The 18,819-nt window shown below is 42.1% G+C and overlaps 1 protein-coding gene across 6 annotated transcripts in view; it reads left to right on the forward strand.

The window, feature by feature from the left end:
- Positions 1-18,819, forward strand: part of tnrc6c1 (trinucleotide repeat containing adaptor 6C1) — a 56,593-nt gene that overhangs the window by 18,930 nt on the left and 18,844 nt on the right. For 4 of the 6 annotated variants that reach the window (XM_039610689.1, XM_039610690.1, XM_031760414.2 and 1 more), the window contains exons 3-4: positions 893-914; positions 9,917-10,273. In XM_039610689.1, the coding sequence (XP_039466623.1) occupies positions 893-914; positions 9,917-10,273 (379 nt within the window). Of the gene's footprint in view, positions 1-892; positions 915-9,441; positions 9,486-9,916; positions 10,274-16,477; positions 16,633-18,819 lie in introns of those variants that run through there. The other 2 variants (XM_039610692.1, XM_039610693.1) reach the window with 2 other exon arrangements.

Below are 18,819 nucleotides of genomic sequence, written 5' to 3' on the forward strand. Positions count from 1 at the left end.
GGAGTGATTTTATGATTATTAATGTTTTATTTTTAACCAGTTAACTTTGTGTTTAATGCAGGGACTCCTCTTTGTTGGTAGTCTCCATTACGAGGCCTCAAGCAACATTTGGCCTGTTGGGCTGTTTGTTTTAGTTACACAGAAATAAATTTTGTTAGTTCTAATTATAACTTTAAAATAAATTTTCTACATTTTATAGAGTGAAGCAATTGGAAAGAATTACAGATTATTCCATGGTGAAAAGAAATAGCTCGTTGGCATTTGCAGTATTTTAGATGCTAATATGCTATGTAGTGCAAGGCCAGGCACAGCTCTACATTATGAATAAGCATTTTCGGTGTATAGAGCTCCTATGTCAGCACATTTATATATTCATATTCCCTAACATAAAGTCCTCTTTTAGCGATCTGTTCTGCTTGCTGTGTGTCCTTAAGCTTTTTTCTTTTCTTTTTTTTGCCAGTGCTGGAAAAAGTACAAGCTACAGGGTAGTTTTCCCTCATTAACTTAATAAATAACACAGTGTACACTGTTCAATTAAATAACACAGCAATAATCAGTTCATCATCTGTCAGATGGACTTAACTCCATCGTCTTTTGCAATGAGGCGAGTACCAGCAGTCAAACCAGGGCAAACTAAATCTTTTTTTGAGCCCTTAAAGGTGTCGAGCAGTAATCAATTTAGTGTTTAAATACAAGAGCACTACCTGTCCCTTAGCATTGCCCTGACTAGTTTGCTTCATTGCTGTTGTGTGGATCACGAGCAAACATGTTAAAAATTATTTCATGCAAAACCGCATACTGTTTTCTAGATCTTACATGGAATGCATTAAATGTTTATCTTGTCATTTTAAGTTTGATCTGTTGTTAACTTGTTTGTTTTTTGTTTTTTCAGGCCACAGAGCAGATTACCAAAGGTGAGTTGTTGCTGGTTGTATTTTGTATGATTGATGTGCAACATCAAAGAAAGACTCATTTGCTTTCCTTACCACAGAATAAAAGGAGCTTCTGTTATGCATGTTTTAATACTAGAGTTGTCAGTGTAGACCTTTGCTGTGAGTCTGTGTGATATCTTGTGATAGCATGAAGGACACTGACTGTGTGAGGGTGTTAAATTCTTGTCAGAAGGGGAACCACACAGTGTATGCAGTTCTGCCTTTTTGCCACTAGGGGTCAGTTTGTTCTCGGCTCACTGCTTTGCTGTTGATTATGAAGGATTTGCTTTTGTTAAAGTTTAAAAAGATATTGCAACTGAAAACATTACTGGCCACCAGCTCTGCTGTACTACCTGAGCCAAAATGGAAGCCAGTTGCCCATAAAAGTCTAATAAGAAGCATGGGAGTGGTGCATCTCCTCTCATAGCCTCTACATAGGGGTCCTCAGGCTTACCTCAGAGGGTAGAGGAGAGGAAGAATATCAGAAAGAGGAAAAAAAAACAACAACAAACAAACCATCTGAATAAAAATCCCTGGAAATCTAGTTTTGTAGTAAAGACTGCACTTAGCTTGCAGGTTTTACTCCTGCTTTGTGGCAGCTACAGACCCACTTTCTTCTCTCTCTCCCAAAGCCAGTGGTTTTAACAATCAGAGGGACGCAGGTAGGGTGTGATGGACAGTCAATTGGCCTGGAAGCAGATCTCCATGTCGGCATGAGCAAGCAGATGGGAGAGGGACTTAATGTGTCATGAGGGATAGGCAGGGTGAAATCTGATTAGAACTGCTCAAAGATGCTGACAGGATGGCCTGAAGGGTAGAAAGAGAACAGATCCCCAGTTATTAGTGAGTGTCTTTTATATTTTTGTGGCCAAAGATGTCAGTTTTGGTGGCTAAAAAAATAGGAAGTTGGCTGAAGTTACACTGTTAGTACATAGAACATGCTGTTTCTTTTCATAGTATGTGTTTGACACGTCACCTCTCACCCATTACACTTCTTTATCTTAACACCCATTAAGTACCAGATCTAAAATTCACAAACCCACCATTTATAACAGGCTTTTCTATTATCACACTTGACTTTGTAGCACGTTTTACATATTTTTGTGTTGCACTGTGATCATGTTGATCATTTCTGAAGAAGATCACACAGATTATAGATTGTCTTTACCTCAATATTACTATGGCAGTTAATGAGGCACTGCAGTTATTATCTATTAATGACTGGAAAAGATCATGAAAAAGGGCTGAAACAGCTGTCTTTTGCCTGAAAGACACCATGAATCTTAATTGACTAATCAACTAAAAGAGGCAGATTGTGTCTGATACTAGTGTAAGGTACAGTGGGAGCTAATTAGGAGAGCAGGGCTAGTGCGGAGGCTGAATAAACAGGCATTCATACACAGGAGATTTCCAGGAAGACCCCAAGCGCCATAGTAACACTACACCACCTCCTGTCTGGTCTAGCACTGAGGCCCGCCCTGGGACCAGAGAAGGAAGAAGGAGAGAAAAAGGTGGGCTGTAAGGAACAGAGATGGAAGAAATTGTTGTGGTTTTTATTTGTGTGAAATGTAGGGAGGCGGCTGGTGCCTCTGGTTGATTTGGGAGAGTGCAGGAAAACAGTGTTTGAGAACACACAAAAACGGCCCGAGCTATGTGAAACTGTGAGAATGCACTCCAGTTTCCTGTTTGCCGGCACAGCTGAGGGGCCCCTTTGTAGGATATTTCTACCGGCTCATTTTTATGACACACACGCGCGCACACTCTCACTCTTACAGTCTCCTAATGTGACCTGCAAACACAAACAGCATATATATGCTCTGTGTCTGTGCAAATCCACTGTTACTTATATGGTTTATATCACAGCTACTACAGACTCCTTTGCTTCAGCATCCCTGAAAGTGTTGTGACATTTTTTAACTAAACGTATCACATTTACCTCCAGATACAATCATTTCACACCTGTTAGGTTCAGTTAAAACAATCTGGTTTGGTTCCCTGTTTGGATGTTTTGGGGTTGGAGTGAAAGCTGTCAATTGACCAAACACAATAAAAAATCTGGGCTGAGACTGCTTGAAAAGCTGGTCTGTCCACTTGTAAGCAAATTTTATGATTTTGAAAAATGAGAACCAAATGTGAGCATTTATGATGCCATAGTCCCCAATCAGCCACAATATCAAAAACATCACCACCAAACCAGCTGTGATCTGTTGGGTGGAGGTGTCTGACTCCTTCACATAGTTCCTTTGGTCCTGATGGTTGCAGGGTGAGCCCTGCATGGATAAGGCTTCCTCGATTTTGATCTCAGGAGTTTAGAGGCTGAAATAGCACCTTGCAGTCTTCATTATGGTCCTCGAGCTTTCACTGAGTAGCTTTTTGTGGTGCTCCGGAGTACTCCGATCAGTTAGGGGTGCTTGCTGCACTCAGGGGGTGCAGTTGCCATGAGAGTGTACTTGGTCCGCAGTATGTTTAGCTGTAAGGTAAATGACAAACTAACATAACTAGCATATCTTTTCAGAATGCATCTGTTGATTATGAACAAACAGAAATTATTTTTATGCAAATATGTGTGTGCGGTAAAGTATGTTTTATATTAGGTTTATATTACCATGTGTTTTGTAGTTTATTAAGAGGGATTAAAACGCTCGGTTACCCCGAGATTTATATCTGTCTCTCTCTATATCTATCGTTCTATTTTACAGAATTTAAAAGTCCTACTGTGTGATTGATTAATTTTGCATAACCCCAGGAAACCAGCCTAAAACATACACGTGTAACATGTGTAGGATGTATCTACTGGCATGTATATATTTTTTTCAACTAAAGATGCTCAAACAGCTTTAATGGTGTGGGGAAGCCATGAAGCATGGCAGCAACGCTGTGATGTGAGCATCACAGAGACCTTTGTCACAGTGTGTGCTGGGCAGCACTCATGGTGTCAGCGATGCACCCTATAAAGAAAAATAATAGATGAGTGTATTAGTAATAAGCATTGTGCACATCCACCATCAACAAGCTAACCCCTAGTTCATTTCTAGGGGTTAATGAGCTATTGTGTGCCTATCCATGCTGTGCATTCTTGTCCCTATCAGAGATGGGGGACAACATGCATGCACATCAAGGCACACATTTACATAGTGCAATAAAAGATAACATTATTACAAAGTAGTGTTGCGGCAGTAATTTCATAACAGATTAATTTGCCGTTTCACATTCGCTTAATTACGCCCAGCGCTTTGTGCTAGAGAGCCATAAATTGTGGTGCGATCAGGGGGGAATTTATACCACTGTGCCTGCTGTCGACGGCGTCACCGCCTCTTCTGCATGTCTTATCCCGAGGATTGCAGCTTAAATGCAGTATATTGGAGTATGCAGTATTGGTAATGATAAACTGCACTTTAAGGAACAACACAAGTAACAGCTGTGTTCAGCTGCATTTACACCATAAATTGTGCATATGAGTCTGTTGTCATTGCATATTGTCACTTGAGCCATTATATTTATGACAACTGACAGATGGGCTTGGGTGTTGACGTTACGGTACAATTTAATTAGCACCACTCAGATGTGAAAGGGTCTTTTATAAAACGCTTGTGTGCTATATAATTCACGCATGATCTTTTTTTTTCTCTCTCTCTTTTCTTGAAATATACCCACACACTGAGTTTAGCCGGTCAAAAAGTGGATGTGGAATTAAAGGCCGGGCTGGTTGGTTAGTGAGCTGCAGTCTGAAGGGAAGCTTTATTGGAGAAGTTGCAAAGGTCAAGTCTGTGGCAAACAAAAATGTCTAGAATGTGTTCGACAAATTAAGCATTTTCGGCCCCTGAATGTGGCGAAACAGATACTTGTAACATAAGTGCCAAGTGGCATTTCTTTGTTGCAGTTTCAGTTTGACGCTGTTATTTGAGACCGAACCATTTTTCGGGCTCAGCAGGGGTTGCCAGGTCAGGAGGACAGGACGTTCCACTGTCTTTCACACTTCGGTTCCTGTAAATCATAACACGCTGGAATCTGGGCTGCCTGCAGCTGCTGGCACAAAAGCTGTTTGTCTTCTGAGGGCCCCCCTTCTTTAACCTGTGGAGTTCTTCTGCAGGTGGAGAGTAGGTTTGGACAGAAACACTTAAGAGCTGGCAGTGAATGTCGATGCTGAGATTATATATTCAGATCCATAGTTACCATTTGATTAATGCTTTGACCTTCATAGTTTTGCGTTCTCTGCACTGTGCTCTCAGATATTAAATAATTTTTTAAAAATATTATTTTTTTTTTTTGAACAGCGTTTTTCTCCGTGTGGAATGTAATGCAGCAATGGGTTTCCCTCTTAACTACCGTGTCGTATTTATTCACTTCTAATTAAACCCTTTAATCTTCTCTCTTGTGAGGCTTGCTGCTCACATTTTAAAGCCCACAGGAAGAATGAGACGGAGAGCCTCAAAGACACGCCGCCATTCCTCGCTCACGATTCGCTCTTTCAGCTACTTTTTTCTAGAAGTAGGCAGCGTGTGTAATTCCTTCTATTTCAGTTCCGTTAAAGTGGTGTGCTGTGACATTTTGGAGCCAAAGGATGCAAAGGCATCATGCAGGATTTCACTCTTATTCAAGAAAGACCTGGCTGTTAGATTTAACACATGTAACATACTGGACAGTAAGCAAACAGCAATCCTGTTTACAGCAGCAAGATTTTCTTTAGCTAGTTCATAAAGCTCCATTCATGCCTTAACTTGAGGGATTAAAGGCTCAGTTATAGAAGGCTTGCATTTCAGTATGTACTCTGTCCAAGAGCAAGACGACCCACTTCAGTGAAGGAACAGAGCAGTAAGCATGATGCTATTATTATACATATAGGGGAGAAGAATGCTGATAGTATTAATATAAACGTGTAAATATTGTATAGGCTGCACAGTACTGTTTATATATTGAAGATTGGTTTGCGACTCAGGGGAATATCATTTGAAGACATTCATTCATCATGTATTGTTGTTAGAATTGTTTTAAAACAATTCTAACTTACTTTGTGATGAGTACTTACATTCACCAGTCTTCAGTTCTTCTGCACATTGCTATCCATGCACCTGCACAGAAGTATCCTTTGTCTTCAAGGTCACAGACATTTTTTTCCCTTCCACTCAGAGAGATTGCCAATGCTTTACTCTCTTGCTCCTCCACCTTCCTCCAACTCTTTTAATATATCCCCAGACAATCCTAACCAGCCAGCCCACAACCTCTAGGTCTTAAACAGCCAGGCAAGCATACTATCATAGTTTCTGAAGAAATTAAGACCCCTTTTAAAATAGAAAATGGGATGTCTTCCTCAGCATGAAGCACACACAGCCCCCAGGCCAAAGCTTGATGTGCATCTTTGATGAAGTGGGAATTCTCCTGTGCAGTGGCACAGCTGAGGACTCTGTTATTGCAAACAGGCTGTCAGCAGGAGTCGGTCTCGTCTCTTTTTACTCTATTTCACTGTTTCGCTGCTAAGTACTACCTGAGATACAAGCACTGTACACCACACCTGCCAGAAACATTTATTAAGCCCTGCCTTAATCACTCTGAATTTTACTGCCAGCATAATTGAGAATAAAAGGATATTTTTACATTAAATCATCAGTTTATCAGGATAACTGAATTTCGCTCATGCAATCTGAAGAAACCAAAGCAGCGCCGACAAATAGTGATCCAGTTGTAAGCGGATTTGGACCCAAGTTGATTTCGGGCAGTGAGACTCGAGCTAACAGAGGAGTGCACGAGGGGGTGGAGACTTTCTTACACACACTGCACTCTTCATCACTTATCCTCGCTCCCTGCCTCCTTCCCTCCCTCCCGAACGCCGATTCTCTCATTCGCTCGCTCTCCCTCCCCTGTTCCCTCCTTGTTTCTTCCCTCTGATTGGCTAAAAGAGCAGCCAGCTCTCCCCCCTCTACAGCTTCCAGAAGAATCTACGTCACATCATGGAGTCCCAACTGCGTAACGCTCATGTCCATAACTATGATTGCACATTGTGGCATAACCTACAAAAGTCTTCTGTTTTTTAAGAGGAAATCACCTCTTAAACGCAGCGGGTAGAATTGGGCAGGAATTATCGTGTCCATCTGCCACCTTTAATACAGTAATAATGACAAGAGGATAATGGTAGATCACTGGGAGTGAAGGAGAAAGGGAGAGGGGAGCACAGGAAGGTGGGGAGGGATAAAGAATGAAGAGGAAATGGAGCAGATGTAGAGAAATCTGATGAGAGGCGAGCTCCAGCACTAGAGCCCCCCTCCCCCCCGCCCTCCACCCGCAACATTGCTGAGCTACAGGGAGAGGGAGACACTCAGACAGATTTGGGTGAAACTGGATCATACTATGCGGCGCACACACACATGTATACAAACAAACTCGCACAGAAAAATGTTGCTGTTTGTGACGTGTGAGCCAGCATGTCTGTGGGTATTTACAAGGCTGAGTGTGCTTCCACGACACCATCTCGCCCTCTCCCCTGTGTGGGCCTCAGCATTACATAACTCTTTGTTTTTGTGTGTGATGCCGGACTAGCCACATGTGTGCAAGTTATTCACTGCTGCCTTGCACACACTCACTTTGTCAGCCAATCGCGAGGCCCCGCTCTTTATAATACAGTTCGGCCGCAGCACAAAGATTTTCTTTTTCTTCTGGTTGGTGGTTTTTACAAGACCCCCTTCCCCCGCAGCAAGAGCTCAAATGCCATTGTGGCTCAGTGCGCATTATGTCCAGTCAGCTGGTGTTTGGGGGTCTGCTCTTGTACAGTATGTGTAGCTCTTAAGCACTTTTTTTTGCATCCTGTTTGCATTCTAGTTTACCAGCTTATTTTATTATGTAATAAAATGTGCTGAGGAGATTATCCAGTGCGCTTTGTGTCTCATGATCCATCTCGTTCTGGAGCAGCTCCGTAACCCCAAGCTGACCAACATGTTTGATTTAGTGGTGGCTTCCGACCGCCTATTTCCAAATTCAGCGACTGTAAATTAGCATCCTGGGGGTGTTTTGGACTTCACGGCTCTGATGTTTGACAAGTGGAACTTGTCGGTTATAGCACCCGTGTTTTTTATAGCAACAAGTCTTATTTCAGTGTATATATTTTAGAGAGGTGTGATTATGTAGTGATGAACAAAGAAGGGATGCATCACCCATTATTAAGCTTTACATCTTCCCCTTTTTTTGGTCTTACTCGAAAAGCACTAAAACCTGCATGTGGCAAAAACACAGTTTTGGTCACTAATTTCTCCCTTTATAACATCTATAATGGGAATAAATATTTTAACTCATTGTTTTTGTTTTGTGAAAGCTTAAAGATGAGAGCAAATCGCCTCTGTGATTGACAGGCGTGACGATATCTGGAGCTGTAGTTGATTGTAGTCTTAGACCCTTTACCAGTAGTTCAAGTCACTTATTGACCATGTTTGTAGTGCTGGGGGGTTTTGCAGCATTTTAATCAAATGATCCCACCGGTAACACAACTCTCTATGGGATGCAACCCATCCAGTGAGTTTGTACTCCAGTTTTGTGAAATTCTGGTAACTTGTTAGTCTGTTGCTTCTCAGTAATGGGCAAGTATGCGTGTTGCATATGGATTAAGCTTGCTAGCTAATAACTTGTCCCTTCACCCTTCTGTCTCTAGGAAATCAAGATTGTGACAGAGTAAAACTAAATTGGAGGCTTCACAGTGGTTGCATTATTTTTTTTAAAAATACATAGTAGATGCTCTCACCAACCTTGGTGGTATTTTTTTCCAATAAAACGTCTCAAGTGCACATTAGCCTGGTAGCTGCATGTAACAGTTGACACCAATATATGATGATGCATTTAGCTGCAGAGAGGCTAGATATTTTCCTCTGGGGAAGAGAGAGTGACTATTGGAGTTTAATTTTCTTTCAATCTTGCAATTTTCTTTTGTAACACACCAGTTTTATAGTGATGATGTACCAGTGTTTTGTTCACAACTTCTAATGTCCTTCAATTGGAAAAATAATAAATAAAAATGCATGAATAAATGTTATTGGAGGTTTTTTGTTTTGTTTTTTTTTAATTGTGTGGAGTTCTGAGGCTTGGCTGCTCATGTGAAACCCTGCAGGGCTTCAACCATGAGAAATGGCTGGTCAGAGCAGAGAGAGCCTCGCACTCTGTTGCTAAGGGTAACTAAAGCTAGTTGGATAAGAGCACTTGGCTTCAGCAGCCGTGCAAGCAGTTAATAACTAACAGCTTTTGTAGAGCGCTGAGAGGTGATCATTTCAGGGGCCATAACCTGCCACAAACCATGAACAGCTTATGTTGATGGTGCTGAGCGCTCTTTACAGCACTGTCCTGATGGAGACAATAGCCCACAATAATGTAGCAGGCAGGTCTAAGTCCATTTTCTGGTACTTGACCTCTTCAACACATATAATCTGTGAACCGGCACCATGGCAGGCTGTGAGAGAGTTGGGTGTCTTGGCCATCTCTAAAGTCATCATTTTTTCTTTTATAGTGCCACCCCGAGGTTATTACAGTCCTGTGGTTCTCCAAAGAACAACCATCTGTTTGGACTGACCACTGCCTTGAGTAAATCTTGTGCATTTATAGATTTCTGCTCCTTTTGCCTTTCTGAATTTAACTTCATGGAAATCTTCCAAGAGTGTCCAGGCTTTGAAAAGAGTCAGTGAAGGAAATGCTTAACCACAGTAGCTTTACAGAAAACATTTAAAATGAATTATTGACAGTAATTTATGGAGGAAGAGGGCAGTATCCAGCCGTTCCTTTTAGTTTTCTTTAAATGTGTTACTTTTTAAAATGTCAGATATCATTATAAGTGAAATAAAACAGTCTCTAGCAAGTGATTTTATTTATTTATTTATTTGGCATATGGACCAGTCCATTTGCAACTAATCGTATAGTATTTTAGTACTAGTGTGTGCTCAACAGCTCTGCTTTACCCTCCCTCATCCCTGCATTTCTGTTTTCTTGTTGTTACCTATCCCCACCCACTTCTCCAGTGCCAGACTCTACCAAGCTCAACCCCAGCCCTCCTCTTCCCCCCGTCAACCCCAGTGCCATCCCATCTGTACCCCCAAGCAGTGGAAATGGGAAGCGCATCCCCTCCGGAGGTCAGCCGCAGACAGCACAGCAGTCCCAGACTCCGCTCCAGCAGCGCTACCCGCCCAGAGAGGTGCCCCCACGCTTTCGTCAGCAGGAGCACAAGCAGCTGTTAAAGCGGGGCCAGCCTCTTCCCTTGGGGACCCTGCCTCTCATCACCACGGGACGTCCCGCCACTAGTGAACCTGCAGCAGCAACAGTAGCCATACACTCCTCTCTTTCCTGCTCCTCTTCCACTGCAGCCAGCTTGCCCACAGGTCTGTTGGCAAGTCAATTTCTTTGTGCAAATTTGGAATAAGTGCATTTAATGTTTTCTAAAAAATGTCTTGTGATGTTTAGTTACATAAATAGATTTAGAGGTTATTTGGAATTACTTGTTTTACTGATGATATATTCAGCTTATCCATGATCTGAAATGAAATGGATATAAATTGAGAATGGGGAGTGAAATTCAGTGGAGTTACATATAGATGACGCCTGTGGGTAGATGCACTTGCTATAGTATTGTTTGACCTGCTTGTGCTGGGATAAAAATGATACGCTGCTTTTATAAGGTGTTGTAGGAGCAGAAATGCTTCTTCATTTTAGCACATTGCTAGGTGGTTGCCAGGGAACCTGATGGCATCATTACATGACATATATAATAAATGTTTTGTGGATACAAATTAGATATTGTGAAATAAAATTAGATGATGCTTTTTATAGTGGCATAAATGCTAAAAACAGGTGACTTTAGCCACACTGCTAGGTGGTTGCTTGGCAACGTGACAAGGTCATAATACCTGATATAGTTAAGAACCTTCAGGGACCTAAAATGTACCTGTGTGCCCCCCATCCTGGTCTTGTAAGAGGAGTAAATGGACAAGGAAACAAACACACATACAGATTGTGTATTATAGTAAGATGCTACACATTGTAATCAGGCTTCTGCATGGCCAACACTTTCTTGCTCTCACTGTTAGCTCCACTTAAGTTTAATCATACAAGACAAGACAAAATAAAGTTGACGTTACTTAATAGAATTAGAAAGTGCAGGTACTCATTGCTGCAGGATGTAAACCCTTGGTTCAGTCTGTTCTCGAGGAAATTTGAGTTTATCCCATCAGTCACTGTCAAGTCTGCAGCTTTAGTTGCAACATGTAGAACACTACTCCAATAATATTAACTGGGGCTGGCTAAAGCTACTTAAAGACCCGTTAGTCAAAAGGTACAGCATGCCAGAACAACAACAGTGTCGGTTCTTCAAACGTCTCCACTAATATCTGTTTGACTTATCTCAGCTGTGCCAAAGAGTTCTGGCATTCTTAAAAAGCAATGGCTGTATCCTCTCCTGTTTTTGTAAGGCACTGTGCTTGTAATCATGCGGTGTACCTGCAAGGCAGTGCAAATGCACAGGTGCCGCTGGCTATTGTTTATTTTCATTCAGCCTGTCTGGGAATTAGGGATGTGGATGCAGGAATACTGGGGTAAAGGATGGCGAGTAAACACAGCTGGCTATCTTTGTGTGTCTGTGTACTCTCCTTCCTGTGGTTTTACGTTTGGCAGTAAATCAGGTTCTTATGTGTTTTTAAGTGGCGGCAGGGAACAGTTATTTCCTAAAAAGGTATTACCTGCTCTTTGGTGACACTTTGGGGGCACTGGGCACTTTTCAATGCTTGAGGAGCAGCACAAACTTTCTCATAACCATGTGTCGTCTGCTGTTTGAGTGCAGCCTTATCACCATGGTGATAAGATGTTTATCCTGTCCACGTCTCTGTCTCCTCCTCCACCACCTCCTCCATTATCATCTTCCTCCTACTCTTTGTTGAGCTTTGCTGACCATCCCTTCAGTATTTCCTGCTTTTGTAGGCGGAGCAACACTGCACTAGCTAGCAAGCTAGCTGGCTGCCTCAGTGGGCCTGACCTGGCATAGATAGAAAGACCGAGTGAGAACGAATAAAAGAAAGAAGGAGAGAACTAGCATGGCAGACATCCAGTTCTGTGGGCTGAAGTGACTCATGGCTTACGGTAAAAGCTGCTGTTTCTCCCCGCCCCTCTCTGGCAGGCCGGTTCGGCTCTGCTTTTGCTCTCTCTGTGTCTTTAAACAGACTGATTACATTATGACAGACAGACAGACAGAAGGACCTCACAACACTAAAGGCAGCTCAGATGGACAGTTTTGGACAAGCTTGACTCTGCTCCATCTCCCCTTGTGATTCTTCATATGTCTCTTCAGTTAACTTCACAGCCGAGTTTCATTACCTGCCCACATGAGGCTTTTTGACGAGCACTAAAGGTGATTCTGTGTGCACCCCTGTGTATACATGTGAATGTATGTAAACATAAACAGTCATAACTTGAATGTCCCTGCTCAACTTGACTCATAACAGTAAACAGCTGGTGTGTTTAATAGTCCAGGCTCAGGGCAAGAGTTAAGATTGTATGTCATAAAGATTATTAGCTATTCTGTCGATTAAACCGCTGTCTCTATCAGGGATATGTGAGGATATTACATAGGGAAATCCTGGCCTCTCTTTGACCTGACTTGTTTAGGCAAACTCTTATCACTGCAATGTTGAATGTGCTAAAATTTATATCTACCTCCTTTTGTATTTGTGTAATGCTCTGTGGGAAAAGCCTTTAAAACATGATCAAGTTTTTTTATGTCCATAAACTGCATTAAGACAAAAATGGCATAACATTGCGGTATGAGCCGTCTTTGTCAAGTGAAAGGACAGTGCAGCTAATGTGCTAATGGCTTGTCTGGTGGAGCAGAGAGAGAGTGAGTACATGCTTGCTAGACTTGATGTGCTCTTTAAGTCTGCTGATGATGCTGTAAAAGAGCCTTGGGAATCCCCTCAAATAGGACTGGGACATCTTGTGATGTGATTAAACATCAGCTCTCTGTTAACCACAAATGTTCAGTGCTCGCTCTCGCTGATTTTTTTTTTTTTTTTTTTTTTTTTTTTTTTGTTTGTTTTGTTAAATTTTCTTCTATCTTGTCTTTCTTGCACCGTGTCCCTACTCCTCTGACTTTGTCTGCTGTGCTGGTCGTTCTTTTCCTCAACCTCTGCCACGCCAAAACACATGCTCACACATACTGTAAAGTATCTAAAGTATCCGTGATTAGTCAGGCTCCACATACTATATTATATGTATAACTGTGAGTCTTCCCATTTTTATCGCTCTCTCCCTGATGTTGCTTTTCTTTTTTTTTTTTTTTCTTTCTTGCTTTGCAACAATTCATATCCCGAGGCCCTTTCATGTAGAGAAGGCATGACACCAAGCTATTTTAAGACTGGCATGTTGAAGAAAGACCTTGACCTGGTTTATCCTTTAGAGAGGGAGGAGAAAGAGGATACTGACAGCCAAACATGATGGCCAGATGTCTTTGCTGTGTACTTTTTAAAAGGCACAGATTGTCCTTCTGCCATTCTTTTTCCCTTGAGATAATGTTGAGATTATCGGCAAAGCAGCTGCAAAGAAAGCATCCATTAAATCAGGTTTTGCATATATATACGCACAGCTCCTGTCCTTATCTCACCTTTCTTTGTCAGAGAATTTAGCAAGCTATCTGTGCCCCTTGGCTTATTTGCAGCACAGCAGTAACAACAATCTATTGAGGAGTGTTATGTTTGCCTTCAACAACTCTGCTGGTTATGCCTGTGGTTGATGACAGCTGGCATTGTGTCCTGTTCCACTTTTCCTTGTCAGGATATCCGGGTCACTGTTGCCATACAGTTTAACCCTGCCTCACCCCCAACTCTTAAATCTGTAACACTAAAACTTGCCATTATTGCAGAATATCCAAAACACAGCATGCATAAGTACTAAAAAATGCTCACTGACTAAATAGCTTCGTCTTGCATCTTGTTGTGGTGTGGGTGTGCAAAAGGGCCTTTTTCTGCGTGCCATCAACTGGAATTGTAATGGTTGTAACAAAAATGTGTCACATTAGTAGCTGCCAACCTTATTAATAGCGCTTTTGATTAACCATCATCACTAGCTGATATGTAATTTTTAAAAAATCATTACATTATAACAATTTGTGCAAAACTGCAAACACATTTACACATTTTTCTGTCTCATGGGGGAAAAAAAAAACATCAAATCAGCTCATGTGAGCTGAGCTGAAAAGGCCTAAAAGGATTTGTAGAGCAAAGATGCTCCATAATATCAGTAATGAATTGTTGGATACAGCTTGCCACTGTTAACATCAGTATGTGGGTTGCATTGTAATAAAAATTAAACTAAGTAATTCAACTTCCCAACAGTTTCTACATCACAAATTTGCCCTCTTGTGTTATTTTTGTTGCTTTGTGCAGAAGTAGAACAGGAAATATCAAAGCAGGCAAAGAAAACTTTATGTAGTTGTCTTGTTTTGCAGTACTGAGACTTCAAAATAGTATAGCATGATGCAGAACAATTGTTTTCGCAATGTTTCTGCATCAAACCCATTCTATCAATGAGTTTGATAAAATGAACCCTATTTACCTTGCAGATGTGTCCGCTGATTTTGGTGCCGCTGCTGTTTTGCACCGATTACAATGCATCAAATCAAACGCAGTGTGGCGTTTGAGATCATTATAGGCAGAGGTAACAGATTCCTGGGAGGTGCACGTTTGTGTGTTTATCAGAGAGCTCATTCATCTGGCTGGCAGCATGCATTGTCAGCTCTGTACCATCCAGTCTCTGTGCCCCTCAGGGACTTCATTAAGCCAGGATCAGTACAGCTGAGGCCCACATAGCCCTCCTAGATTATTTCCTCCTCCTATCTCTCAACATCCATCTTTGTCCTTCATTTTCTGACTTCTTTCTTTTATGTTTTCATTCCTCTGGATCCCTCCCTTGTTCTACCCTCATCTCCATTTCCTCCACAAGTACACCTTCTGAGAATACATTGGCCCTGAAAGTATTCGGGTTTCTATTACCAAACATCTGTCAAGTTCATAGGATTACTTTACAGAAAATAGAAGGCATAGTTGAGCAAATTGTGCATGCCGTACATTTCTTGGGAAGGTGAAAAGAGAAAGGTTAAAGCATTGTTTGCACAAAGAAGGCCACTTCAGCAAGGAAACTGGAGCTTCCCTCGCCTCTAGTCGGGTGTGTTGTACAAATGTTGAAGTGAAGGACCGAGAACAGAAGGCGCACAGGCAGTCCAGTACCAGATCAGACCGCATCATTTTACAATCAAGAAAAATGGGCATTCAGCAAAATGACCCAAAGTGTGTTAACCGCTTTTTGAAAGAGAATTTTAAAGCAAACAGTCCTCCACCAGCTTTTGACCTGAATCCCACAGACCACCTAGCTTTCCAAGCTAAAGGATCACAAACTAAATACTTGAACATTTCAAATTTTAGTGATCCCACCACTGGATATCCGAATGCTTTAGCTTTCTTTTAAACTGTAGCTTTTGCTTTTACAGTTTGCTGCACGATGAAAAGTAATAGATATACAACGAAGTGTCCAAGTAGCTGTCAGGAAGCCGTTTGTTTTTTCCTCTACTTGCCCAGTAGATGCGGCATCTGTACTTTGTGTAAGTTAACACACAAAGCGAGCGAGTGGCCATGACCTCACCGTGCATTAAGACCTCACAGCCGAGAGGCACAGGGGGCTGAACCTCAGCCATAAAGGGACTCTGTTCTCCACTAAACATTGACTTATTGTCTTGTTGTGTGGGTGCTGGAATCATTTGTAAACAATAGCAGCCTTGATCTAGGGAGCTGCTGCTCCCTGCTCTTCCTATCCTCTTCCCTCTCTGCCTTCTATCTCATGGGTATCTTCCTCTGTTGTCTCTGTGTGCGTCACTCCAGCACCATTTTTTGAACCAGACTAAATCACACAAAAATTAGCAGATCCCTTCAAGCTTACTTATTTCATGTGTCCAGAAACCATCTCCTCAAAGTGACAGCTCTGTTTTTGATTACTGCATTTGCGACTTGCAGCCATAAATTTAGACAAAAATAGACATTTGTCGTCCTGTGCATTCTCATCCTGTGTCTGTTCATGTGTGAGGAAAATTGCCATTCCAGCTCTGAAGGGCTTCTCTCGCTCGCTTTCGCCTGCTGCCACTATTCAAGAGGCTTTCCGTCGTGGGCGGCAGCACTAATTGCAGATGGAGCTAAATGTTTAGTGACAGTTTTGAAAGGTTGAAAGATGTGAGGGCATGGGCGGGAGAGAAGAGCCCCGCTTTTGTTTTGTTTTACATCATGGCTTGTGAGTGAATAATAAAAGTCTCCCCTCTGTTTCTCTCACTCTCATCCCCTCCCCCTCCCCGCCGAGTCGGCCGCGTCTCGGTGCTTTTCCAGAGAGGGAGAATATCCTCCATCAGGATAGGAATAGAGTGCAATATAAATAAAGCCGGAGAGAAGCAATAGATAGGAGAGGAGAGACCCAGTCAGAGCAGGGTTAGTGGGAGGGGCTGAGCAAGAGGGGGGAGGAAGGAAGGGAGGTAGAGGGGGTGGGGTGGGGGGGGGGTTGTCTCATGCCGTGCAAGAGCTGTGCAACTTCTTGGCAGCATTTCAGATATGAGCCTCAGAAGCTTGGCGAGCCGAGCAGACATATTGAGACAAGGATGGTCGCTGCGTTGCACACAACCTAGCTCTTTACAGGATGGTCGGGAGGCACCTCTCCACAGGTATTTCATTACTGTGTTGCACACTCTTCTACTTTCTTCTTGCTCTCGGTTTTTCCTCCCATCCCTGTGTTGTTTTGGCTGATTGCGTTTGCGCACTTTTAAATATTAAAGCGACAGTACACTGTCGAGCATGCAGTGTCGCGTTATGATGTTTTGTGTGTGTTATTGTGAGGAAGGCATGGGTGCTGTTGAAGCAGCAGCACTGGTTATACAGACAGGAGATCAGTCTTTTTGGCTCTAGTTCAGGACTGAGAAAATGGCGGTCCTGCACTTTTCAGTCGAGTGACGCTACAGAACGACGGCGCTGTGTGTGTGTCAGAAACGCGTTGCCCTCTTTTTCTTTCTTTTTTTCTCCCCCTTGCTCTCTTCTGCACCCTCTCTCCCTTGTCTGTAGTTGCAAGCATTAAAGTAAGCTTGAAAACATCTTGGTGCACACATCCTATCACTTCCCTCCTGTTGTTGTGACAGTCGGTGTATTTGCATACAAACTATGCACGCATGTGAGGGCGCATGTAAACAACAGAGGCTTCAGTTTGAGATGTAGCAGAAATGAGCCAGTGAGGTGGCGCAAGGTTGATGATTGGAGGAGAGGAGTTTACTGTTTCAGTGCTGGAAATCGCAGCCAGATTGCTTGATTCATTCTACTCGCTCTAGGAGAAATAAGATGAAGCGTTTTTGCATGCAGTTGTATGGGTAGATGGAGGTTTTCTGAGGTGTAGAGGTCGTAAGTAAAAGATGTTGTCACTGATTGCATTCTGAAACATGGTTCCCAAGTACGGGATTCCTTTCTTGACTTTTTGGTATAAGGATGCTCCAATCCAGCTTTTTCCAGTTCCTATTCTATACCATTACAATGGCTTTGGGTAACTGCCAATACTGAGTACAGGCCCTGTGACAGCGTTGAGCTGTAATCCACAGTCTGAGGGAGAGAATCATGTAAGATAACATCACTCAGCCTAATTGTTGCTTTATGAACTTTGTAAATGAATTGAAAACTGTAATAAATCTACTTCATTTATTTGCACTAGGGTTATTTAAGTTGAGTGCGAGGATCACTACTGTTTACTGTTTTCCTTTACAATCATGCTAGCTTTTAATATAGCCCCGCTCACAACAGGAATGTGTTGAGTCACACACTTGTATCTCAGCTGGAGTAGAGCTCAAAAGAAACAGGAAATCTGAAATAATTGAGTTGACTTGTGTTACCATGAGTGAAAAGAAGGCTTTAAAACAGGTGTTAAACCAAACACAAGAGTGATTGAGACGCTGATGGGGAAGCATTTTTGTTTATTTAGCACCTTTGAATATAAATGTCACAACAAAATGAACATTAAAAAACAAAAACTTGGCCAAAAGCATGTTTAAATTAAAATGGACTCTGGAGTTAATGGGGAGCCAGTGCAGCTGAATTGATAGCTCCCTGATATTGTGTTATGCTGCCTTCCAGTTGTAGGATTTTTCCACTCAGAAAGTTGGAGAAGCCCCGCCAACCCGTCTTCATAATCCAAGATGGTGGCAGCGCATGTCAACAGTTGTAAAACTTGTAATCTGTGCTATAACTGTTGTGTATTTGTGACTCGCTAAGCGAGCTGTACACAGAAAAACGACCAAGAAGGTATTGTGTGTTATTGCTGGCGATGGATGAATGGCTTGACCTTGCTAAAGACCAAAATAAATCCTGCTATTTCTTGCTTTTACTACTGCTACCACAGCAGTGGCGTCACTCCCAGCTTTGACTTCAGAGGTAAAATGAGCGCAGCATTAATTCAGCCTGTGCACTGTGTGCTGACAACTGTTGTAGTAAACAGAGAGGACCCAACAATAAAGGAATATCACATATCAGATCTGTGCGTCACTAGTTGGAAAGGTGCAGTATCTATCTGTTATGACTTCTGTTTGCAGTGTGTGTTAAATTATTTCAGCAAAAATATTTTACATGCAAATGTTTTCAATTTGATTCATTTTTAACCTTGTTTGTTGTAAATAACCTCAGAAACTGAAAACTTTATTATTGATGCTTGAGCTGTATACATCCACAGTAAAATAAAGAGCGAAGGCAGCTCTCAAGTAATTAAGGCTGTGTATTATTTAACTGAAGATATTACAAAGATAAATACATCTCAGTGCATTTGAAATGCGTGCAGAATCTGGTTTATTGATTTGCTGAAATGGGTCAGTCATTCACTA

The sequence above is a fragment of the Oreochromis aureus genome, linkage group 4, assembly GCF_013358895.1.
Source record: "Oreochromis aureus strain Israel breed Guangdong linkage group 4, ZZ_aureus, whole genome shotgun sequence".
Taxonomy (NCBI): Eukaryota; Metazoa; Chordata; class Actinopteri; order Cichliformes; family Cichlidae; genus Oreochromis; species Oreochromis aureus.